Genomic DNA, 20,473 nt, shown 5'->3' with positions numbered 1-20,473 from the left:
TCTGAAGAGAAAGGGGAACCATTTTTTTTTTGTTTTCCTTTGGCTAATCTAAAATGTGGCGTTTCCCCAGTCTGAGGCTTAATCTTGTCACTCTCCCTGGGCTACAATCTTCAGAGGCATTCTTGATGAATGCTGCACTCTTCTCTGGCATAGCTGGGATGGGCCACATCTCACCTAAAACTCCTCTGTAGGATGCGTGCTGTACGAACATGAATCAGTTGAGGGCTCTGGAGTCTGTCCTGCTGTTTACTTCCAGTTTATTAGTGCAGGCTCCTCCTCAGGATGGAGTTGTGGATATAGCTGCTCTTGGGAGGAGGAGCCTTTCCCTGAGAAACCCTGAGTGTTCAGCCCCCTGGAGGAGGGCCTGAGCCCCCTTTTAGCAGGAATTTTCCTGCTAAAGCCAGAACAGGATGCAGCTTGGAGGCACCTGTGACCATCTCCCAACTCAAAAGACCTCAACTGAGTATTGACATCTTCCTGACACCACTCATGCACAACACACTATGGCTCTGCAGTTTTTGGTGCTATACCACAGCAAGGCTGCTGGGGTTGGGCATGGCCAATGCAGGTTTTTGCTCTGCTGTAAACTGATACCAGAGAGGCTTTAATCCAATGCTAACATGCATGCTAGACTGGAGTAGTGCTGGCCTCCAGGATCCTGGCAGCAGGGTCAGGCCTGCAAGTAAAGCCTTTCTGCACAGGACCATCATGCCTCCAGGAGCTCTTGGTCCTGGGGAGTGTGTATGGGAAGGGTACAGCCCTATTAACAGCCCCTTATTCTAAGCTAAGCTGATTATAGCAGAGGAAAGGCAGGGGCCAGATCTGATCCTTGAGGCTAATGCCATCACACATGGCGGGGGGGGTCATCACCCTGGAAGATACTGAAGCATCCAAGGCCTTTCTACAGGCATAATTCAAACAGCCCCTGCAGTGGTTGGTGATGCTCAGTTCAAAGCAGTGAAGTGCTCAGGTGTCAGAGCTGACAAACTCCAACAGTGGCTGGACTCTGCTTGTATGGCATCTTCCATAGGAGGATCTCAAAGGGCTTTGTAATCACCAAGCAATCACACTCTGCACACCCTTAGGAGGTGGGTTACAAGAATTCCTGCTTTACGCAAACTGAGCGGACATCATCAAGCTGGTACCGCAGGAATGACCTGATGGTCACTTCCCAGCACTGCTGGGCATGCCAGTGAAAAGCATTTGTGCAGTGAAGAGCCATGTGCCCCAGGGTCTCGCAGCTCACCCCAGCACTGACCCACACCCCCATCTGCTGAGCCTTGTCACAGGAGGACCGGGCGGAAACCCTCACCAGGGGCTTGCTGTCTGACAACGTGCCAGGGCTGCGCTGGGAGCACTGTGGGATAGAGATACCACATCACTACCCCCGAGGGGTTAATAACGACTGAGAAGGTGTCGCCCGTCTTTAAGCCGCTGATGATCTTCCCACTGTATACATCTTGTACCTGGAAGAGAGAGAGATGGTGGCTACCAGGATTTCCACAGACCTTTCACCTTGAGGTACAGCCATGGTCACCGACGTGACACAGCGGGACAGGGCACAGCAACAGGTAGGCGACCCAATGGGTGGCTGCCCCTTCGTCCTGGAGGCAGGCAGGCAGTCCTTCCCCCCAAAAAATGCGCAGGGTGTCAACAGGGGAAGCTGGAAAGAGGGGGATGCAGGTGCCGTGGGGCTGCCCCACCATGCAGCGTGCCAGTGAGGCTCACCTCATACACAGCGTCCTTGGGGAAGTGGAGCTTGGCCAGGCTGGTGGTGTAGAGAAAGGGCATATCTGTCCTCCGGCTGAAGAAGACGAGGGCGCTGGCAGCCCGGGACAGCGGGCGCAGGAACACCTCAATGTGGGATTTCTCCTAGGGGTGGGGATGGGTAGGTGAGGCAGAGCTGCCAGGACCAGCACTGGCCCATAACTTCTGACCTTGCCCTGCAGGGCTGCTATGCCAGCAGGTCCCCAGCTCCCACAGCTCTCCTGCTCGTGTTTCTCTGCACCGCTTCCCTCTCCCTCCTTATTGTGATGCCCTGTGCTGCTCCTGTCTGCTCTCCCAAACACGTCCACCTTCCCCCTAACCTTGACAATCCTGCGCCCCTGGATTCCTAGGGGGTCCTGGTTGATCTGGATCATCAGGCGGTTCTGCAGGATCTCCTTGGCGCTCTGGGAGATGGTGCGGAGATCCGTGGACATGAGGAGCGGAGCTGCCATCACCGTCCACAAGGCCATTTGGGAGCGGGACTGCTCGTAGCTAAGGCCAAAGTTTCCAATGATGAGCTGGAGGGGAGAGGGGGAAGAGACAGGGGAGGCAGAAAAGGGTTAGAAACTGGTCTGCTTGCCACACTTGGTGATGCTGGAGCTTGCTGGGGGGAAGCACACATGGGAAATCTCACACACACACTTTTGCTTCCTCTTGAGCAGCCTACTGCTGCTGGGACATCCCACCCCTGCTAGGTGCTGATCTGTCAGCACAAATTCAAACACACTAACACCCTTCGCTTCCCCACTATCTCCACTCAGGCTGTGCAGGGAAGGACAGGGACACCTGGACAACAGGACAGGTATACTCGAGCGGGCAAGGGCTCGTTGCAACCATAGGCTTTTCCCACAGCTTAGCCAAGGGCAACACAAGCTTTGCCTCTCTGCAGCAAGAGGGCTCCTGCTCCTAGCGCTCTTCCTTTGTCCTACCCCTAGAAGGGGATCCCTGGAGAATCCCCGGCACCAGCCAGGGTCAGTGCACCCACCACCCAACCGCACCATGTCTGGGTCATTCCAGTGGCCAGGGCCAGCTGCCGGCTGCAGCACGTCCTGGTTTGCAGAGAACCAGTCCACGATGGAAAGCACACTGTCCCAGGAGTCCTGGATGTCATCGTAGTTACGCCACAGGTTGCAGACCTCTGCCAGGACAGTGTAGTTCACCTGGAGAGGAGCACAAGGTCAGGCAGGAGTGAGAAAGGACAGGGTCTGCAAGCTGGGGGAGAAGGGGCAGCCAAACTTGTTGAGAGCTGCAGCACCCAGAAGATGTTTGGTGTTTGCAAAGCACAGGGATGTGTAGAAGGGGAACATCATGTAATGAAGGAAGACAGAGTCATATCCCAATATGACTGAGCACATCCCAGTATGATAGATGTCTGGCAAAACAGCTGCAGAGGCCATGGGGAAATAGGATCAGCTGCAAGAATGAGGGCAGCTTGGGATTGACTCAGAAGGTGGAAGAGGAAATAAATAAATGCAATCAATTCTCAAGAAACATTACGAGGAGGAACATCCTATTTTAAGCACTTAAACCAGATAGGAGCCATCTCAGAAGAACAGACTGCCAGGATCACCCCCACACCAGCTGAGTGGGATGGAGAGGGCACGCCCCAGCGCCCTCTTCTCCCAAATTGCCATCACCTAGCCATGCTGGAGACCCCAAATGTCCCCGGATGCCTTGCGGAGAGGCCACATCCCCTCTGGAGACCTGCAGCCCCATCCTACCAGGGGCAGAGCAGTAAGTGGGGTGTAGCACCCAGCTCCTGCAGCTCCAACAAGAGCTCCCCCAGGGCACAGGGGACACAGGAAACAGCCACCGGATGGGACAACCCTCACCTTTGGGGGGAGCCCCCCCTGATATGCTGGCCAGCTGCAGGAGTAGACGATGGGGCGGCCTGTGGCATTCAAGGCCTTCGCCATTTCTGGGTAGCCTTGGGGAGAGAAGACGACAGCTGGTGAAGGAGACAGCTGGCAGCAGCCGGTGTCCACAGCCCACCCCGTCAGGGAGACCTCAGGCCAGCCTGGCCTCCTGCCTTACACTGGCTCTAGGGCACCCAAACTCCCTCCTCTTTGCCCAAGAACTGCAACAGGAGACGTGAGGGAAGAATGGAAGCTGGCAAGTCCTTCTGTAGATGGCCAGCCACTGCAGATGGCCAGCCACCCTGACCGAAGTGAGGGGAGAAATGCCAGCCAGCTGGCGACCCTTTACCCTCTGCCTGCTCCTCTCCTGACGAGTAGCACCCATCCAGCTTCAGCATGTCCACACCCCACTCCGCAAAGGTCTGGGCATCCTGCTCCACACGGTCCAGCGTCGTGCCTGGGTAGCCCCCGCAGGTGAGGGTGCCCAGGTCACCGTAAATGCCCAGCTTTAGTCCCCGGGCGTGGACCTGTGAGGAGAGGAGAGCTGCAAGGAGGGAACCAGCGGGTCTGAGGTGCCTCCCGGGAACCGGGCAGCATGGGGACACAGACACCCCACCTCCCCATACCCAGCAGGCACTCACATAGTCAGCCAGGGCCTTAATCCCCCTGGGAAACCTCTCGGGGTCGGGAACTAGCCGTCCTGCCGCATCCCGCTGCTTGGCAGACCAGCAGTCATCGATGTTGATGTACTCGTAGCCCAGCTCCCTCCAGCCATCCTCCGCCAGGCGGTCTGCCATCTCAATGAAGAGCATCTCACTGCAGGTTGGGGGGACGTGGCAGGCTGAGCCCCTGCGACCTCTGTGCCCCACCGGCTGCAGGCAGCCAGCAGGACTTTGGAGCTAACTGGGGGCTCTGGAAGGTCGGTCACCACAGGGCTGGCCTGGGCCATAGGAGAGGGTCTCCACGGCTCCAGTTTTAAACCCCATCCATGTCCCGTTCACTGACCTCACCGAGGGGAAGTGTTTCCCTGACACCCCACAAAGCCCGGACGCATCCTTCAGTGTCAGGGGCTCTCCAGCCCCAGCACTGGGGCACCTGAGCCCCCCACCTCCCACACACCATGCTCCCCGAGATCCCACTGCTGCTGGGCTCGCCCCAGGGACACAGACGGTGCCAGAGCCGTCCCGGGCATGGTGTGCGACCCGACCCGTCCGTCCTCCCTCCTCGGCATCGCCCCGTCCAGCCACCCACCCGCCTGGGGCAGACCCCAGACACCAGCCCGGCCTTTTTCCGAGCTGGGTCCCTCGGGCAGGGGGCACACAGGACAGGCCCTCCTTTCAGCGAGGGGGGGATGCCGAGCCCCTCCTTGGCAGGGAGCCCCGGGGGGGGTCCCCACCCCGCTGACCTGATACAGTTGCGGGGGTCCGCCCGGCAGTCCACGTTGCAGCGGAACCTCTCCCAGGCCAGCCAGCCCATGGTGGGGGTGAGCGCCAGCCCGTTCTCCAGGGCCAGGGCGGGCAGCGCCAGCGCCAAGGCCAAAGCCAGGGCCAAAGCCAGCCCGCTCAGCACCGCCGCCTCCATCGCCCCAACCGCCGCCGGGGCACAGAGCAGCTCTCCTCGGCCCGGCCCGGCCCCGCTCACATGATGCCGCCCGCATCACCTGACCGCGCGGCCCCGCCTCCCTCCCGCCGGGCACGGCACGGCACGGCAGGGCACGGCACGGCACGGCACGGCACGGCGTTGCACCCACCCCCGCTGCGCCCCACGGCCGTTGCATCGTACGGGTGCTGCGGCCCACAGCCGTGGCGCCCCATTGGTCTCGCCCCCCTGCACTGCTGCACCCCGTCAGTAACAAATCCGTTGAACCCCACAGCAATTACACCCATTGCTGCTGCACCCCACAGCTGTCCCACCCCATCAGTATTGCACCCTATCAGCACTGCACCCTATCGGCATCGCACCCCACGGCTATTGCACCCCACCCATTGCACTCCACCGCTGCTGCACCCCACAGCTGTTGCACCCTATCAGCATTGCACCCAGTCGGTATTGCACCCCAGGGCTGTTGAATCCCATTGGCACTGCATCCTATCAGCATTGCACCTTGTCAGTACTGCACCCCACGGCTATGGCACCCCATTGCCATTGCTCCCCACTGTTGCTGCACCCCATACCTGTTGCACCCTACCAATATCGCACCCTGCCGGTATTGCACCCCATTGGCATTGCACCCTACTGCCGCTATACCCCGTAACTGGCACCCTATCAGCATTTCACCCAGTCGGTAATGCACCCCACGGCTGTTGCACCCCATTGGCATTGCACCCCACTGCTGCTGCACCCCATTACTGGCACCCTACCGCCGCCGCACCACATGGCAGATGACTGCTGCACCCCAACAGTTACGGGGGGGGGGCTTAGGTCCCCCCGGATGGGACCCCCAGGGGTACCCGAAGGGTCGGCGGGCGGAGCGAAGAGGCCCGGGCGAAAGCAGCTCCAGGCAGGCTGCGGTGCCCGGGCGGCCGCTCCCGCCCCCCGCTGCCGCTGCCGCCGGCGGGGCGGTGCTGCCGCCGCGGCGGGACGGCCCCGGCGGCCGCAGGAGCCCTCCCCCGCCCGGCCGCGGCCGGTCCCCGGCTGCCCCGCACCGCCGCGCCGCGCCGGGAGCGCCGACGAGCAGGAAGGGCCCGAGGTGAGCCGGGCCGGGCCGGGGCCCGCAGTCCTGCAGTCCCGCCGCCGGGGCGAGGCGCTGGGCAAGGGCCGGGGGGCGGCGGAGCCGCGACGGCGGCGGTGGGGCGGGAGCGGGCGGCGGGGCCGGGCTGGGGCCGCGGGGGTCCGCAGGCATACGGAAGCACAGGCGCTGCCCGCCCAGCACTGCGCACACAAAGACGGGCAGCCCGCAGTTGCCCGCACGCACGCAGACGCACAGCCCCATTGCACACGCATGCCGCAGACACAAAGACGCGGCGCCCACCATTGCCTACACACACGCCGCCCATTCGGAACGCGGGACCCCCCCCGGGCCCCTCACGTCAGGGCTGGCGTGGGCCACCCCGGCGGTCCTCAGCCTGAGTGTGCAAGGCTGGAGATTCCTCAGGGTGACACGCCGAGGGCAAAGCACCCCCGGGGAACAGCATTTCCTTATGTCTGACGGGATTTTTGTCCATTTTCCAGCTGGGGTCCGTGCCCCCTTGTCCTCAGAGCAATGCCCCACAAGCCCCGATGGGGCAGAAGGGCTCCGGGAGGGGTGCTGGAGGTTGCTCAGCAGTGGGGAGCTTCCTCTGCCCGGATCTGGCCAGGGAGTGGCGGCTGTGATTTGTTTTCTGCATATTTCTTTAGGCAGAGTTTTAGCGGTTGGACATCTATTTGCAGCTGTAGAAGCACAAAGGCTGCGCTTGCTGCTGCCTTCTGTGGGACCTGCCGGCTTGCCGCATTGCCTGCCGTGGGGCCTGCGCAGACGGTGCAGTGACACGCTTCTACAAAAGCTCCTCTTTTTTTTAAAATATCCAAACCAAACCCACAGGAGCCAAAACCCAAACCCACAGGAGTGCTGGCCTGAGCCGGGATGGGGCTCGGGCTTTGAAGTCAACGCAAGTGCCCTCGGTGTCACCACCCTGGTTTCCAGAGCCACCTGCCTGCGGTGCCCGGCCCTGGCTGCTCTTGTGCGCTGAGGGCCCCAGCTTTCGGGGGGGGGAGCAGTGCAGCTCTCCGCTCTTTCAGTCCCAAGCTGTTCTGGTTTGTGACTCCTTCTCTGCCACCTTCCCTCCGACCAGAGATGGGGCTTGGCACAGTGAATCTTTGGAGGCCGTCAGCAAGGGAGCAGCCCGCCCAAGGAAGACGGCAAGCGGTTGCGGTCTGACCCCCACAGAAGGTATGGCACCTCTTAGCCCACTGCCAGTTAACCTGCCAGGACTGGGGGTGCTGCCAGGAGGGCTGGTGGGGATGGGTAGTCCTGCATGGAGACAGGGAGCGAAGAGAGGGTGCTCAAACGGAGGTCCCAGAGCCCTTGGGTCTGAAAATACCCTCCTTATCCTGCCCTATAATAGAGGAGAGAGTGAAATGAATGCCTCGCAGGCACAGAGGCAAATTTCTTTGATGTGCCCCATTAAAAAAACAGCAAAGTAGATAACTCGTGGAACAAGAAACGAAGCAGTGGTGGTGTCCCCGGAGAAGGCAGGTGTCTTGGTGGTAGGGCTCTGGTGATGACCTCCTCTCTGCAGCAGCGAGGAGCCAGCTCGCCATTTGCAGGGGTGCTTGCTGGGTTAGACACTGTCGTGCAGCGCTGGCTGCTGGAGTCAGGGCTGCTTTTCCCCATGGTGGGCTCAGGACAGGATCCTGGTGGGGCAGGTGAGATGTTCCTTGCCCCAAGCCGACTTCTTCCTCCTCTCTTCCTCTGCTTCTAGGCAGGGCGATGAAGCTGAATGAGCGGAGCGTGGCCCACTATGCCACCTGCGACTCGCCCACCGACCATGCTGGCTTCCTCCGCAAGCGGGTGGAGCGGCACCACCACCATGCCCACCACCACGCCACCTCCTACCAGCGCCGTTGGTTCGTCCTCAAGGGCAACCTCCTCTTCTACTTCGAGGAGCGGGAGAGCCGGGAGCCCGTGGGGCTGGTGGTGCTGGAGGGCTGCACCGTGGAGCTGTGCGAGGCCGCTGAGGAGTTCGCCTTCGCCATCCGCTTTGATGACGCTGGTGCCAGGGCTTACGTGCTGGTGGCCGATGGGCAGGCTGCCATGGAGGCCTGGGTGAAGGCGCTCTCGCGGGCCAGCTTTGACTACATGCGGCTGGTGGTGAGGGAGCTGGAGAAGCAGCTGGAGGAGGCCTGCAAGAGTTTGGCTGCTTGCTGCAAGTCTCCGCGGAGGTCCTCCTCCTCCGGCAGGAAGAGGCACCTCTCCAACCCTGCCTTGCTGCCTCTCCAGGAGAAGCCCGCCGTCCTGGAGAACGGTTACTCCACGTGGGGTAGCGGTGGTGGTGTTCCCGGGGGGGCTGCCTGCTCCGACCGTGACAGGGGGCACGTGAAGCCCCCGCCCCTGCCTCCACGCCGGCGTTTGGCTGCCGGCAGTGCCGCAGGGTCACCAGTGCCCGGCCTCTCGCCGGCCATGCCGGAGAGCCCAGTGTCACCGGAGACGGCCTGCTTCTCCAAGCTGCACAGCTGGTATGGGCAGGAGATCGCGGCACTGAGACGGGAGTGGCAGGAGAGGCAGAAGAGAGGACACCCATGACTGGGGGCAGGGGGCACAATCCACCGGCCAGCCGATGCCTGGCAGCCTGTCTGCCACGCAGGAAGAGCAAAGCGAGGGATGTTGCTTGCCCCCTCCCCTGGTCGGTGCCCGAGTGTGTGGTGCGTGTGTGCTTCATGGGGCGTGTGGGAGGGACCCGGGTCTTCCTCACATTTCGTTTCCATGAGGCTTTATACAGCTGGAGAGTGTGTAGTACCAGGGGAGCCACCTTTGAACTGTCCTCTGCTGGTGCTACAAGGTGTGGAGGGGGCCCAAATTGGCACATGTGCAACGAACCTCACCCAACGGGCTTGGCCCCTTGCCGTCCTGGCATGGTGGATGCTTTGGGTGCTTCATCGCTTGCCTCTCCTTCACCAGTTTTTTTTTGTTTCATTTCTTGTCATGGACGTTTGCACAGGTCAGCGTTTATTATTGCCTGTGGTCTTGCGCCAAAGTCCTTCTGCATTTGCTCTTTCACTGCAGATAAGGCTGGGCTCTTATGAATGCCTCCGACGGGCCACTGGCCCTGGTGGGTGCCTCCAGCCTTGTGCCTCTCTCGCCACAGGACACGTGAGCCACCATGGCTGCGGCTGGCCCAGCAGCCAGGGCAACAAGGACTGGCCTCTTGCGTCATCGTTTTTTACTTTCATCTGCACTAACCCTCCTCCCTGCTAAATCCCTCAGGATGTGGATTTCACGGGCTTGCATCCATCTCTTTGGGCCCCCGAGCTCAGCAGTGAGGCTGAAATGGAGACACTGAGCCTGGTTTGAAGCAACAGTGAGGACCAGGAGCTCCCCAGGGCTGATCTGGACTCTGTCAAGCGGTAGCCAAGCTTGTTAATGTCTCCAGGTCAAGACTTCCCTGTTCCAAAACAGGGACACTAAAGCCTCTTTGCCTTGCCAGGGGTGAATTTATCAGCCTCTGCGCAGACTGTAGCTCCTGCAAAGTGCCATATAGGGCTCAGCTGGCTCGTTGGGCAGCTTGCCCGAGACAGCATCCAGAGCCACACTCTTGCAGAGCCTCTCTTGCTGTTGTGGCTCTGCCCAGTTCCTGGCAGAGCTGCACAGTGGGAGAAGAGGCTGTGGAGGAGCAGGGAGGAAGAGAGGGCTGGCCCCGGGAGGAGAAGTGAAGGTGTGGGAGTGAGTTACAGGTTGCAGTGACTGACTGTGTGTCAGCAGTGTCTGGGCTTGCCCCTCTAGCGTCAAAGCTGTATCGCTGCCTTCTACCAAAGCCAGGCCTGACCTGCCGGATTTTTTCTTCCCTCCGATTTCGTGTCAGCATCACTCAGCTGATCGCCATAGCAGGTGAGGAGGGCTGTGGGGAGGCACTCCTGTCCCCTCGCTACAGAAATGGACTTGTCCTTTACCAGTAGGTCAGCAACCTTGGCCAGGAGGCAGACGGTACAAGTAGGTGGGTGCTGAGTCCAGGGGCTGCAGCACCCTGGAGATGGGGTTGATAAATCCCCTTATCCTCTTGGCAAGGGCTGTTTTTCAAAGCAGAAAAAATATGTGAAGCAGTCTTGTGCTTCCTGTCTAACAGTGTTAAACCTGGTTTTATTGCCATGTTTTATTAAAGAGCCTTGCTAGGAAAGCAAGAGGCTCTTCCAGGTCATGACTGTAGGAACCTATTTGCCTTTCTGGAGTGAAATGCACTTTGCAATAGCCAGTAGAGACTGTCAATGCAGAAGTCAAATTACTTCCATTAACTTTTGGTGCCTTTGCAAATATATCTCTGGTAGTTTTGGATCACGGGCTTCCAGCGTCCTGCCTAATTATGGGTCGATGGTATATTAAAGGAAATCAGATCTTAAATCAGGTCTTACAAATATGACTTTGGGCAGTGGGAGTGTAACCTTCACATACGAGTGATGCAATCCAGTCCTCTCCAGTCTGTATTTCTTCACAGTAGGGATCTTTGAGTTTAGAAGGATTATTTTTGTTCTGCTTCTTAAGTTAAAATAGTTCAGAAAGACGAGGAGCAGGTGGCCACGGGCCAGTGCCCAGGCTCCGTCGGCAAACCAGCTGGCTGGACTTACGGGCCAGCTCTATGCCCCTACCTGCTGCTTAAATTGTTCAGTGCTGCAGCATTCCTGGCTGGGAACCTGTCCCCTTCCCCATGGCAGGGCAGCAGCATCAGGCAATGGAACTACCTGATGCCTCCTCACTCTGCGTGTGGGTATTTTGGGGCCAGGGTCAGATTTGACAAGCATTTTTCTGTTTTTTGTTTTTTTTTAATGTAATACAGAGAGAAGAATATTCCTGATGTCTCAGACTTACATAAGGCAGTTTGATGGTAAAGATTTAACTTCCAAAACAAATCAAAATGTAATGGCAGTTCCTACATGAGACCCAAGAATCGGGAGTGACTTGAATGGGAAAATAAAGCCAGTTCTGTCAGAACTGGAACTGAAACACTATTATTCGTTTAAGGGCAGTTTCACTTTTAAGAAGCTTAGTTTCCTTTAATAAGCCAGGATTGTGCTAGTAACACTACTAAAGAGCTTATATTTAACGCTTTAATCTGTCCCATTCAAATGGCACAATTTCCATGCTACCTGCTTTTGCATTAGTACATATCCCAACTAAATCCTAAATCCTGCAAATGAAGAGCTGCGCTCTGCTTTCTGTCTGATCACATTTGGAGTAATTTTGTGGTTTATTCTGCAGCGCCAAGAAGAAAATGGCTGAATCCTGAACAGTATTTGTGTTCAGCCCAGCTGTCCATGCCTGGGCTTTGCTAGGTTTCCAAAGCGCTGTGTGACTTTGGATGCTCTTGGTTAGGACTTCCTCACCATCCCGCTCCCATAGCAAGGATGGCCCTTTTGTGAGTAAAAAGAGACATAACTGGAGCCACGCCCAAATTTGTATGGGAGTACAGGTTTTTTTAATGACCGCTGCTGCTTGCTTTATTAGGGAGGAAGCACCTGGGTGCTCAGCCACCTCCTCTGAGATGGAGGCTATCAAACCAGCTCTGCTGAGGATCGGTTGTCCTGGCAGCACCTTTGAAGCAGCCCCCAGGCAGAAGGTTGGGATTTCAGCTTCCTGAGATTGCACATGCATCTGGCTAATGGAACGTCCTCTCTTTCTGTCTGCAGGCAGAGATCATTACAGGAAAAGCAGAGTTTTCATTGTCCCCTGCAGCAAAATCAGACTGGTTTTTCTCTGGTCATTTAGGTTTGGACTGTTTCACCTCCCACCTTCACTTTCCCCTATTAATTTTTAAAAATATAAGATGTTTGAGCAGCACAAAACAGGTTCCCTAGCAAAGGGGGGCTGAACACTAAAGCTGAAGGGCTACTTTTCTTAAGAGTACTGAAGTCAAATCCTTTTCTAAGAGTTTTCTTTAGCATAATAATGCAAAAGCAATGAGAGAAAAATGCTTGAATCTGAATGCTTCAATTTAAAAGAAATTGACGACTGGAAGAGGGAGGTTCTGACATGGCCTTTGTAAGCTGTGCCAAGAAGGGCTCCCACTCCTGTTAAAGTAGTTGATGAAATCCTTCTGTTTTTCTGAGGCTGGGATTTCAGATTCAAGCCCGTAATGTATTGTTTTATTTCTGCACATTTATCTTTTTATAAAACAACTGTGGTGATGTTTTCCACTGAATCCAGGTCCTGGAGATAAGAGTAACCTAAGGATTTTACCCGTGGTCACGGCAAGACATTTGGTGGACAGTGACGACCGAGATTGGACACTTTCCGTTACAATAGCTACCGCATTAATAGTTCAGGGGTGGATGACCTCCCCATCTTTCCCCTCTCAACTGCCTTTGTAGAGAAACTTAAATAACCCCCACTGAAATGCATAGGGAATGCGTGGAGTTCCCGTGTCGGGGGCATCTTTCACCAGCACCGAGCGTGGTTTATAATCTGCAGAATTACCAGCCAGCACTACGAGCAACCTGTGGAACCCCTCCTGCCTTTTTAGTGCTTGTGTTTCAGGTAGATGACATGTTCTTTTTTAAGAGGGGGTTTTGCATGCGCCTTTGTTTTACATGCGGAACTTGTATTATGCATTTCAAGACATTGTTAACGTTTGTATTTTATGCCGTGAAGAATAAACCGATGTGATTTGTAGCCCGTGTGTTGCCGATGGAGCTGTGAACACCGAAGACCCGCGGGAGGTGGCTGCAGGGCCTGGCGATTCCCGCCCTGCCCGTCTTTGGGGTCACCCGGCCCGGTTTTCCTCAGGAGCCTTAACGGGCCCTTCGGCGGGACGCGATAAAAGGCTGCCCGCTTCCTTTCTCCTCCCGGTTGCACCGGCACAGGCCGTACCGCGGGGGCGGGTCGGCCGCCGGCCCCGCAGGGAGGCAGGCCCCGCCCCACGCATGCGCACTGGCGATCTCGCGCCTCCCTTCCAGCCTCGCGAGAGGCGGAGGCTCCGCCTTCTCGGGTGGTGCCTCGGCTCGGCCGTTACAGGAGCCCGGCAAGGGGCAGTAGCGAGGATGGCAGCGGCAGGCGGGCGGCTCCTGGCTGTGGCTTACTCGGGGCGGGCGGGATGGGGCGGGCCGCGCCGCAGCCTGACCGTGCCGCTTGTGCCCTCCCGGAGCGCCACCGTCACCCGCAGCGGCGCCATTTTGCCCAAGCCGGTTAAGGTGAGTGAGGGGCGAGCGGGTGGGAGCGGCAGGCAATCGTGGCGTAACGGATGGCAGCGGTGGCCAATCGGTGCGGGTGCATCGGCTGAGGGCGAGGCAGTGGGATTGAGTGACAGGCGCTAGGCTAATGAGCGGAGCGGCTGTGGGCGGGGCCGGGATGCGGAAGCGCGCGGAAGCGCTCGCCAGCGGGAGGGTGGGGGGAGCGGCCCTGAGGGGTCGTAGGGGGCCCGGGCGGCCGGTTGTCCCCGCGAGCGGGGCGGTGCTGACCCAGCGGTGGTCCCTGAGCGATAAGGAGGAGATAAGCACCCGCCTGTGCACAGCCGTTTCTCACCCGCAACCGCTTTCCCTTCCTAAGCCATCACTGTTCCCTGCCCCGAGCTCCGCGCGGGTTCCGGCTTTCCCGGTGCTGGAGTTTTTATGAAGAAGTGTGATGCGGCGGCTGGGGGGTTGGCACTAGGGACAGCAAACCGTTCTTCCCGCGGCTCCCCGGGTCCTCTGCGCGCCTGTGGAGGCGGGAGTACGTAGGTTTGGCCACAGTGCAGCTTGCTGGTAAAGATTAATCGTTTCCAATCGACTCCTTGCAGACGCCCTTTGGCCTCCTCAGAGTATTCAGCGTTGTGATCCCTTTCCTGTATGTCGGGACTCAGATCAGTAAGAACTTTGCAGCCCTACTTGAAGAACATGATATCTTTGTCCCAGAGGATGACGATGATGATGATTAAAGGGTATGTTACTAACATCACCAGCAATCTTAATTATTTGTGCTTCCTGTTTGGCTTGGTGCAGGGAGGAGAATCTCAGACTAGGAAATACAGACAGCAACCGCTTGAAAGATGCATTTGCAGTTAAACACACGGAGACATGCAGCTGTATTGCCTCTGGCTACGAACTTTTCTGTTCCTTTATGCTGGAGTAGGCCAGACTGGTATCTGAATGTGAAATCTCCAACATACATTCCCTAGAGATCGTAATAAACTGATAGCGTTTTAGATCTTGTCATTTGAATCGGAAATAAACGGTAGTCAATGAGGGTCTATACTGCAGATAGGAAAGAGGGACTTCAGTGTTATTACATGTTTACCTGTTTAAAAGTCTTCTGCTAACTCAGAGAATGACTGTTTTTAAAAAGAATCACTCATTGTATGAAATACTGAAATAAAGTGAACAATTTGAGAGAACTGCAGAACCCATCAGATCAAACTGTCAGGTGGGTGTTACAGCACTGATTTCTGGAGTAGTTGGACCATTGAGACTCATCGGCTGAAGGAAGAGCAGAAATAATTCACCTTTATCTACAGTACACTACATTTTCTTCTGTTTTATGTTACTCCATTTGGCTTGCCCTTGTGTAAAGACGTGAGTTTGAGTATTTCTTCATAGAACAAAGAAGCTGTTGTAAAGAGTGTTGTTTTGTAATCAGTTTGGTGGCTGTATTGTATTTGATAAAGGGATTTTCTAAATGTGCAGCTAAAACCAGAGAATTAAGACCGTAAAGACTGCAGTGGCCTGTTAGAAACTCCTTTTATGTAAACACCCACCTCGTGTGGTTTGGGCGGAGGGGTACGAACTGGAGCTCACCACAGTAGATTTGAAGAGTAATGGCTTATTATTCTATTTGCAGAACTGTAATGGAAGAACAGAAGGGAGAAAGCCTTTGACAAAGCAATGGCTCCAACATCTGTCACCTGTTTTGCTCTTCCTAAACAGGACAGGGGGCTCTGTATCCCCTTTGCCAGCAAGTGTCCTATGCATGTCTGTGTGATGGAAATCTGTAGATCAGGGTTGAAGGAAGTACTTGATAGGCCCTGCATCCTTGCACACACACACTCACCTCATCAAAGACTGCTTGAGATTCCTTTTATTAGCAATATGGGAAACACATAAATTAAAGATCAAGAGATTGAGATATATGACTTTGGTCTTGTGTTTTTATAGATTATGTGCCTATGACCTAGCGTTTCAGAATCACAGAATGATAGGGGTTGGAAGGGACCTCTGGAGATCATCTAGTCCAGCACCCCCCACCACCACCAGAGCAGGTTCACCTACAGCAGATTGCACAGGAATGTGTCCAGGTGAGTTTTGAGTATCTCCAGAAAGGGAGACTCCATAACCCCTCTCTGGGCACCTTGTTCCAGTGCTCTACCACCCTCAAAGTAAAGAAGTTCCTCCTCATATGTTTAGATGGAACTTCCTATGACCAAGTTTGTGCCCATTACCTCTCATCTTGTCACTGGGCATCACTGAAAAAAGACTGGCCCCATCCTCCTGGCACCCACCCCTTAAGTATTTATAAGCATTAATAAGATTCCCCCCTCAGTCTTCTCTTCTCCAGACTAAAAAGACCCAAGTCCCTCAGCCTTTCCTCATAAGAAAGATGTTCTAGTCCCCTAATCATCTTCATAGCCCTTTGCTGTACCCTCTCCAGCAGTTCCCTGTCCTTGAACTGGGGAGCCCAGAACTAGACACAGTACTCCAGATGCGGCCTCACCAGGGCAGAGTAGAGGGGGAGGACAACCTCCCTCAGCCCACTAGCCACACTCTTCTTGATGCACCCCAGGATGCCATTGGCCTTCTTGGCCACAAGGGCACATTGCTGGCTCGTGGTCATCCTGTTGTCCACCAGGACTCCCAGGTCCCTTTCCACAGAGCTGCTCTCCAGCAGGTCAGCCCCTGACCTGTACTGATGCATGGCGTTATTCCACCCCAGGTGCGGTACCCTACACTTGCCTTTGTTGAATTTCATAAGGTTCCTCTCCGCCCCACTCTCCAGCCTGTCCAAGTCACGCTGAATGGCGATGTAGCCTTCCCATGTGTCTGCCACTCCTTGCAGTTTTGTGTCATCAGCAAACTTGCTGAGGGCACACTCTATCCCTTCATCCAGGTCATTGGTGAATATACTGAACAGGACTGGACCCAGTACTGACCCCTGGGGAACACCACTTATTACAGACCTCCAACTAGACCCTGTGCCACTAATCACAACCCTCTGAGCTCTATCAGCCAGTTTTCTATCCACCCCACTGTTCATCTGAACCACACTTCCTAAGCTTGCCTATGAGGATGATGCGTGAGACGGTGTCGAACGCCTTGCTGAATTCGAGGTAGACAACATCTATTGCCCTCCCCTCATCTATCCATCCAGTCATTCTGTATTAACCTTTCCACCTTTGTATGTTTGCTCCAGTAAGGAGGCTCTCTTCATATTTATTTCCTCTTATGAGTCCTTTCTGTAATTCAGTACTCATCTACAGCACGTGACAGGAATCCTAGAGGAAGCAGCAGCCTCACAACACAGCCCTGTTAAAAGAATATAGTGTGTACTGACACTGGCACTACAATTCAAATAATGCTGATTTACAACCCAGCACTGTGCAGGTATGCCTGATGGAGACTGTATAATTAATTTCACCTCACTGAGGATTAAATACAGTATTATCATCACAGAGTTAAAGGTTTTGAGTAGCTTTGGTAAAAGGTTAAGATCACAAGTGGCAAACAAACTCGCTGATGTGTTTTATAGCATTTAATCTCTGAACAGTGAAAATCTCTGAATGCCCTGACTCCAATTTCCTAGGTAGTTCCATACTTGCTTCTGTATGAGCCCTAATGTATTTATTTTCTTAACTGCCTATAAAATTCAACTCTTCTTTTCATAGAAGTCTTTACTATTGCAATTAAATCCTTGCTTAATAGACTTAGAAGGTCCTCTCTACTGCTAGGGCATGCATAGAGTATCTTCAGTCACATCAGACCAGCTGTTTTCTCAAATACCTTGAAAAGTTAGTCAGATTTTTTTTTTTTTTTTTAAGCCAGCATTGCCCCAGTGTCTCTCTCATGGTTTCTGGTTGCTAAATCTGGCCTCTTCTCTTGAGTGCCCATTCTTCCCTTCAGTATTCTTGTAGCTGTTAACTAGCGATAGAATGAGAGGAAATGGCCTCAAGTTGCACCATGGGAGGTTTAGACTGGACAAAGAAGTTGTTCTCCTCACCCTTCTCAAAAGGGAGCTAGTAATTCCTGATTCAGTTAAGGAGGTGATGGTAGGACACCATCTGCTAGGCATAAGAAGCTCTTACAGAGCCTCCCTATTCTATACAACAGTACAAAACCTCCTTTTTCTAGGTGATTTCATTGTGCAGCAGGGAAATGGACTCTGCTGATCTTTTTATTGTACAAAGGGCTTTATTGGGCTATTGGATTTTACGCCATTCTCTGTGAGGAAGTAAACAGAGAATAGCGTCCAATTAAAAAACAAAGTCACAGCACAAAATTGCAAAACACGGCACGAATACAGATGGGCCTCAAGCACAAGAATATTTCTGCTACTACACTGGCTTTTCTGAAGGCCCGCTCTTCTCCGCTCACTCTTCCACAGAGCCAACACATATGCACAGGGCTGCAGGCTAACCAGACAGCTCCACAGCCAAGTTGTGCTGTGGCTATTCAGCAGACACTCCAGGGCAAGTGATGGGACAAACTCCATCCACTGAAAACACACATTGGCAAAAACTAGGAAATCGCAGCTCTTCATACAGATCATGACAACTTGCACGCACTCTGGATTCAGATTTAGTCATTAGGCTCCTAATATGCTATACAATCTTTCTGTGCATATTTTTTTTTCTACTATATAGAACTTTATTTGTAATACAAGGCAGGAAGACAGAGAGTCAATCTCTCAGGGATCATGGCCCGCATAGAATTTGGACAGAAAGTCTTTAGGTCGTGGGGTTTCCGTCTCATGGAAATACCTCATGATGTGAGTCCTCTGCTTCCATACCTGAATGGTTTCTTGAAGATCCATTTTTCCCTGTGCACAGACAAAAGAATTTTAGACTAGTTCTCAGTTACAGCCTGATTCTAACTATACAGCACTATGAAAGTTATTTGAATGCACCTAGAAACACACTTAAGATAGCTGCATCAACAATTCTGTACTCCTAAAGACTGCTTGCATCACCTATACAGTTCCTGCCTTGTGACTTTAATGCTTCATGTCCTATGTTAACACGTCACTTTTATCTTGATCCCTTATCAACAGGTTTGTTGACAAGAGATAAACCAATCTGGATTGCAAGAGACAACTCCTCCATAGCGCAAGCTGAGATAAAACTGTCCCTCTTTGTCACACTCATCAATAATTATCCACTCTCACAGTCTATGCAGCTTTCACAAATTGGGAATAACTTGTTTGTACCTTAATAACCAGCATGTCTATCACCCGTGGATCTGTCACGTGGGCATTCTTCATGAACACTTCCCGCACCTTGTTACGCCCCTGTTTCACTGTGATGTCCAGCTGGTAGAGGTGTACTAGGAAAAACAGAATACCCACAGAGATCATCTATACTGATTTTCATTTTTTCCACTGACAATGTGCAACTCAAGCCTACAAAACACTACACACTCATTTGTTCTTACAATGTCTGCCAGCTTCACCAATACAATTAATTTAAAGCAAATAAATAACGCAGTCATGGTACGAGTCCCAGTGCAATTTTAAGGAGGCAGAAAATCATGCCACACATCCCTATTCTGGAAAATTAAAGCTGTATTTCGGTTCTGCTTAGTTAGGAGAACCAAGTGGCAAGCAAGGCATGAGGAGACCGGAGTTCTCCCTCTCGGGGAGGCAGCCGGGGCAGGGAGCGCAAGGCAACCGCGGCTGCGCCAGGCCGGAGGGCTTATGCTGCACCGGGGAGCAGCCGCTCTACGGCCCCGAACAACCGTGTTCACCCGCCCCACACGCGGCGGGCCAGGGCGGGGAAAGGGCCGCGGCGGGGTGAGGCAGGGCCCCGGCACGCCCGCGGGTAAGCGGCAACCGCCGACGGGCTCTTTAACCCACCCAACGGCTGCGCGGTGGCCGTTACGACCTTGAGCTCGCGCTCCCGCCCGCGCATGCGTGGCCGGCTCCGCGCCCCTCACCCGTGTTGGGCACCTCGCGGTACCAGGCCCGGTACAGCTCCCTCACGCGCCGCTTCGCCTCGCCCAGGTTCCGGCTGAAGATCGGCTTCACCGCGGCAGACACTGCTCCTTTGCCCGCCACCGCCATCTTGGTGCAGCCACTGCCTCCGCGGCGACTCCTCCGCGCGGTGCGTCCCGCCCCTTCCCTGCCGCCGGTGGAAACGCGCACCGGCACTGCGACCCTCTATTGGCCGGCTGCGCTGCCACTCCAGCGTTTTGGGCCTGGCAAATAGCGGCGGCCGACGGCCTCCCATCAGATTGGTCAGGAGAAACGCCAATCACCGCTGGCTGCGAGGGGAGGAACGGCCCGGGTGGGCGGGGCCGTGATGTGGCCCGCCTCCTGGGGCGATTGGGCCTGCGCCGCCCGGGGTGGGCCGGGGGGCGGACGGAAAGCCGAGGGAGGGGAGCGGGGGGTACGGGATCCGAACGAGGAGGGGCGGGTTTAGTCTCGGAAGGCTCACCGAGGCGTGGCCTCCAAGGTGCCGCGGCCTCTTGACAGCCTGCCTGGAGGAGGGGACTGCGAGCGGGGAGGGCGCAGCAGCTGCCGCGGGCCCATAGTGAGCGCCACGGCCCCTGCCGCCGCGCACTCACCTGCAGGTGCAGGCCCCGAGGCGGAGGGTGGCGGGAGGCAGCAGGACGCTTCTCAGCAGGGGCCCCATTCTCTCAGTAGCCCCGTCCTACCTGTGCGGTGAGAGCGCCTCCCCCCAGCTCCCAACACCAGCTGGCTGGCTTTTACGGCCCCATTTTTGGCATGGAGAACTTGGCTTTCCCCTTCCCGATTATCAGTACTAGATTTGTATTTTGCAGTGATCTGTCCGTTCCCTTTTGCATCCAAAACGCCGCACCAGCTGATGTTTGCACATGCAGATTGACTTTTCTTGCAATGCATTCTTGCATGCTAAAAAGACAGTCCCTACTCTAGGTATACCTATGCTTTTTATCCAAATACATGAGTGCTGGAATCCTTTCTCTTTGAAGTTTAGTTCACTGAAACATCCTCTAAAAAAACACTTAGGTGTGTGCTGGTAACTATAAACCCAAGCCTGTTCAGTTGGGTGTCATTGAACCAACCAGAA

At 55.1% G+C, this 20,473-nt stretch overlaps 4 protein-coding genes across 4 annotated transcripts; 2 read left to right on the top strand and 2 right to left on the bottom strand.

Moving 5' to 3' along the window:
• Window positions 1–608: 608 nt before the first annotated feature.
• NAGA (alpha-N-acetylgalactosaminidase) lies at window positions 609–5,204 on the bottom strand. The gene is made up of 8 exons (XM_059816519.1): window positions 5,029–5,204; window positions 4,265–4,439; window positions 3,973–4,150; window positions 3,600–3,694; window positions 2,766–2,927; window positions 2,088–2,285; window positions 1,729–1,872; window positions 609–1,466 (listed from the first exon to the last, which is right to left on the bottom strand). Exons 1-8 carry the CDS (start codon window positions 5,202–5,204, stop codon window positions 1,284–1,286), a joined length of 1,311 nt encoding a protein of 436 aa, XP_059672502.1. The 3' UTR covers window positions 609–1,283.
• Window positions 5,205–6,299: 1,095 nt separating this feature from the next.
• Window positions 6,300–10,840, top strand: PHETA2 (PH domain containing endocytic trafficking adaptor 2). The gene is made up of 3 exons (XM_059816360.1): window positions 6,300–6,312; window positions 7,394–7,491; window positions 8,024–10,840. Exon 3 carries the CDS (start codon window positions 8,032–8,034, stop codon window positions 8,842–8,844), a length of 813 nt encoding a protein of 270 aa, XP_059672343.1. The 5' UTR covers window positions 6,300–6,312; window positions 7,394–7,491; window positions 8,024–8,031; the 3' UTR covers window positions 8,845–10,840.
• Window positions 10,841–13,286: 2,446 nt separating this feature from the next.
• SMDT1 (single-pass membrane protein with aspartate rich tail 1) lies at window positions 13,287–15,349 on the top strand. The gene is made up of 3 exons (XM_059816449.1): window positions 13,287–13,436; window positions 14,021–14,161; window positions 15,058–15,349. The coding sequence occupies exons 1-2, from the start codon at window positions 13,287–13,289 to the stop codon at window positions 14,156–14,158; spliced, it is 288 nt and encodes a 95-aa protein (XP_059672432.1). The 3' UTR covers window positions 14,159–14,161; window positions 15,058–15,349.
• NDUFA6 (NADH:ubiquinone oxidoreductase subunit A6) lies at window positions 15,278–19,511 on the bottom strand. Its single transcript, XM_059816448.1, has 3 exons — window positions 19,359–19,511; window positions 18,634–18,749; window positions 15,278–18,246 (listed from the first exon to the last, which is right to left on the bottom strand). The coding sequence occupies exons 1-3, from the start codon at window positions 19,483–19,485 to the stop codon at window positions 18,115–18,117; spliced, it is 375 nt and encodes a 124-aa protein (XP_059672431.1). The 5' UTR covers window positions 19,486–19,511; the 3' UTR covers window positions 15,278–18,114.
• Window positions 19,512–20,473: the final 962 nt, after the last annotated feature.

This window comes from Gavia stellata, chromosome 4, assembly GCF_030936135.1.
Source record: "Gavia stellata isolate bGavSte3 chromosome 4, bGavSte3.hap2, whole genome shotgun sequence".
Taxonomy (NCBI): domain Eukaryota; kingdom Metazoa; phylum Chordata; class Aves; order Gaviiformes; family Gaviidae; genus Gavia; species Gavia stellata.
This window is presented reverse-complemented; position numbering and strand designations above follow the sequence as displayed.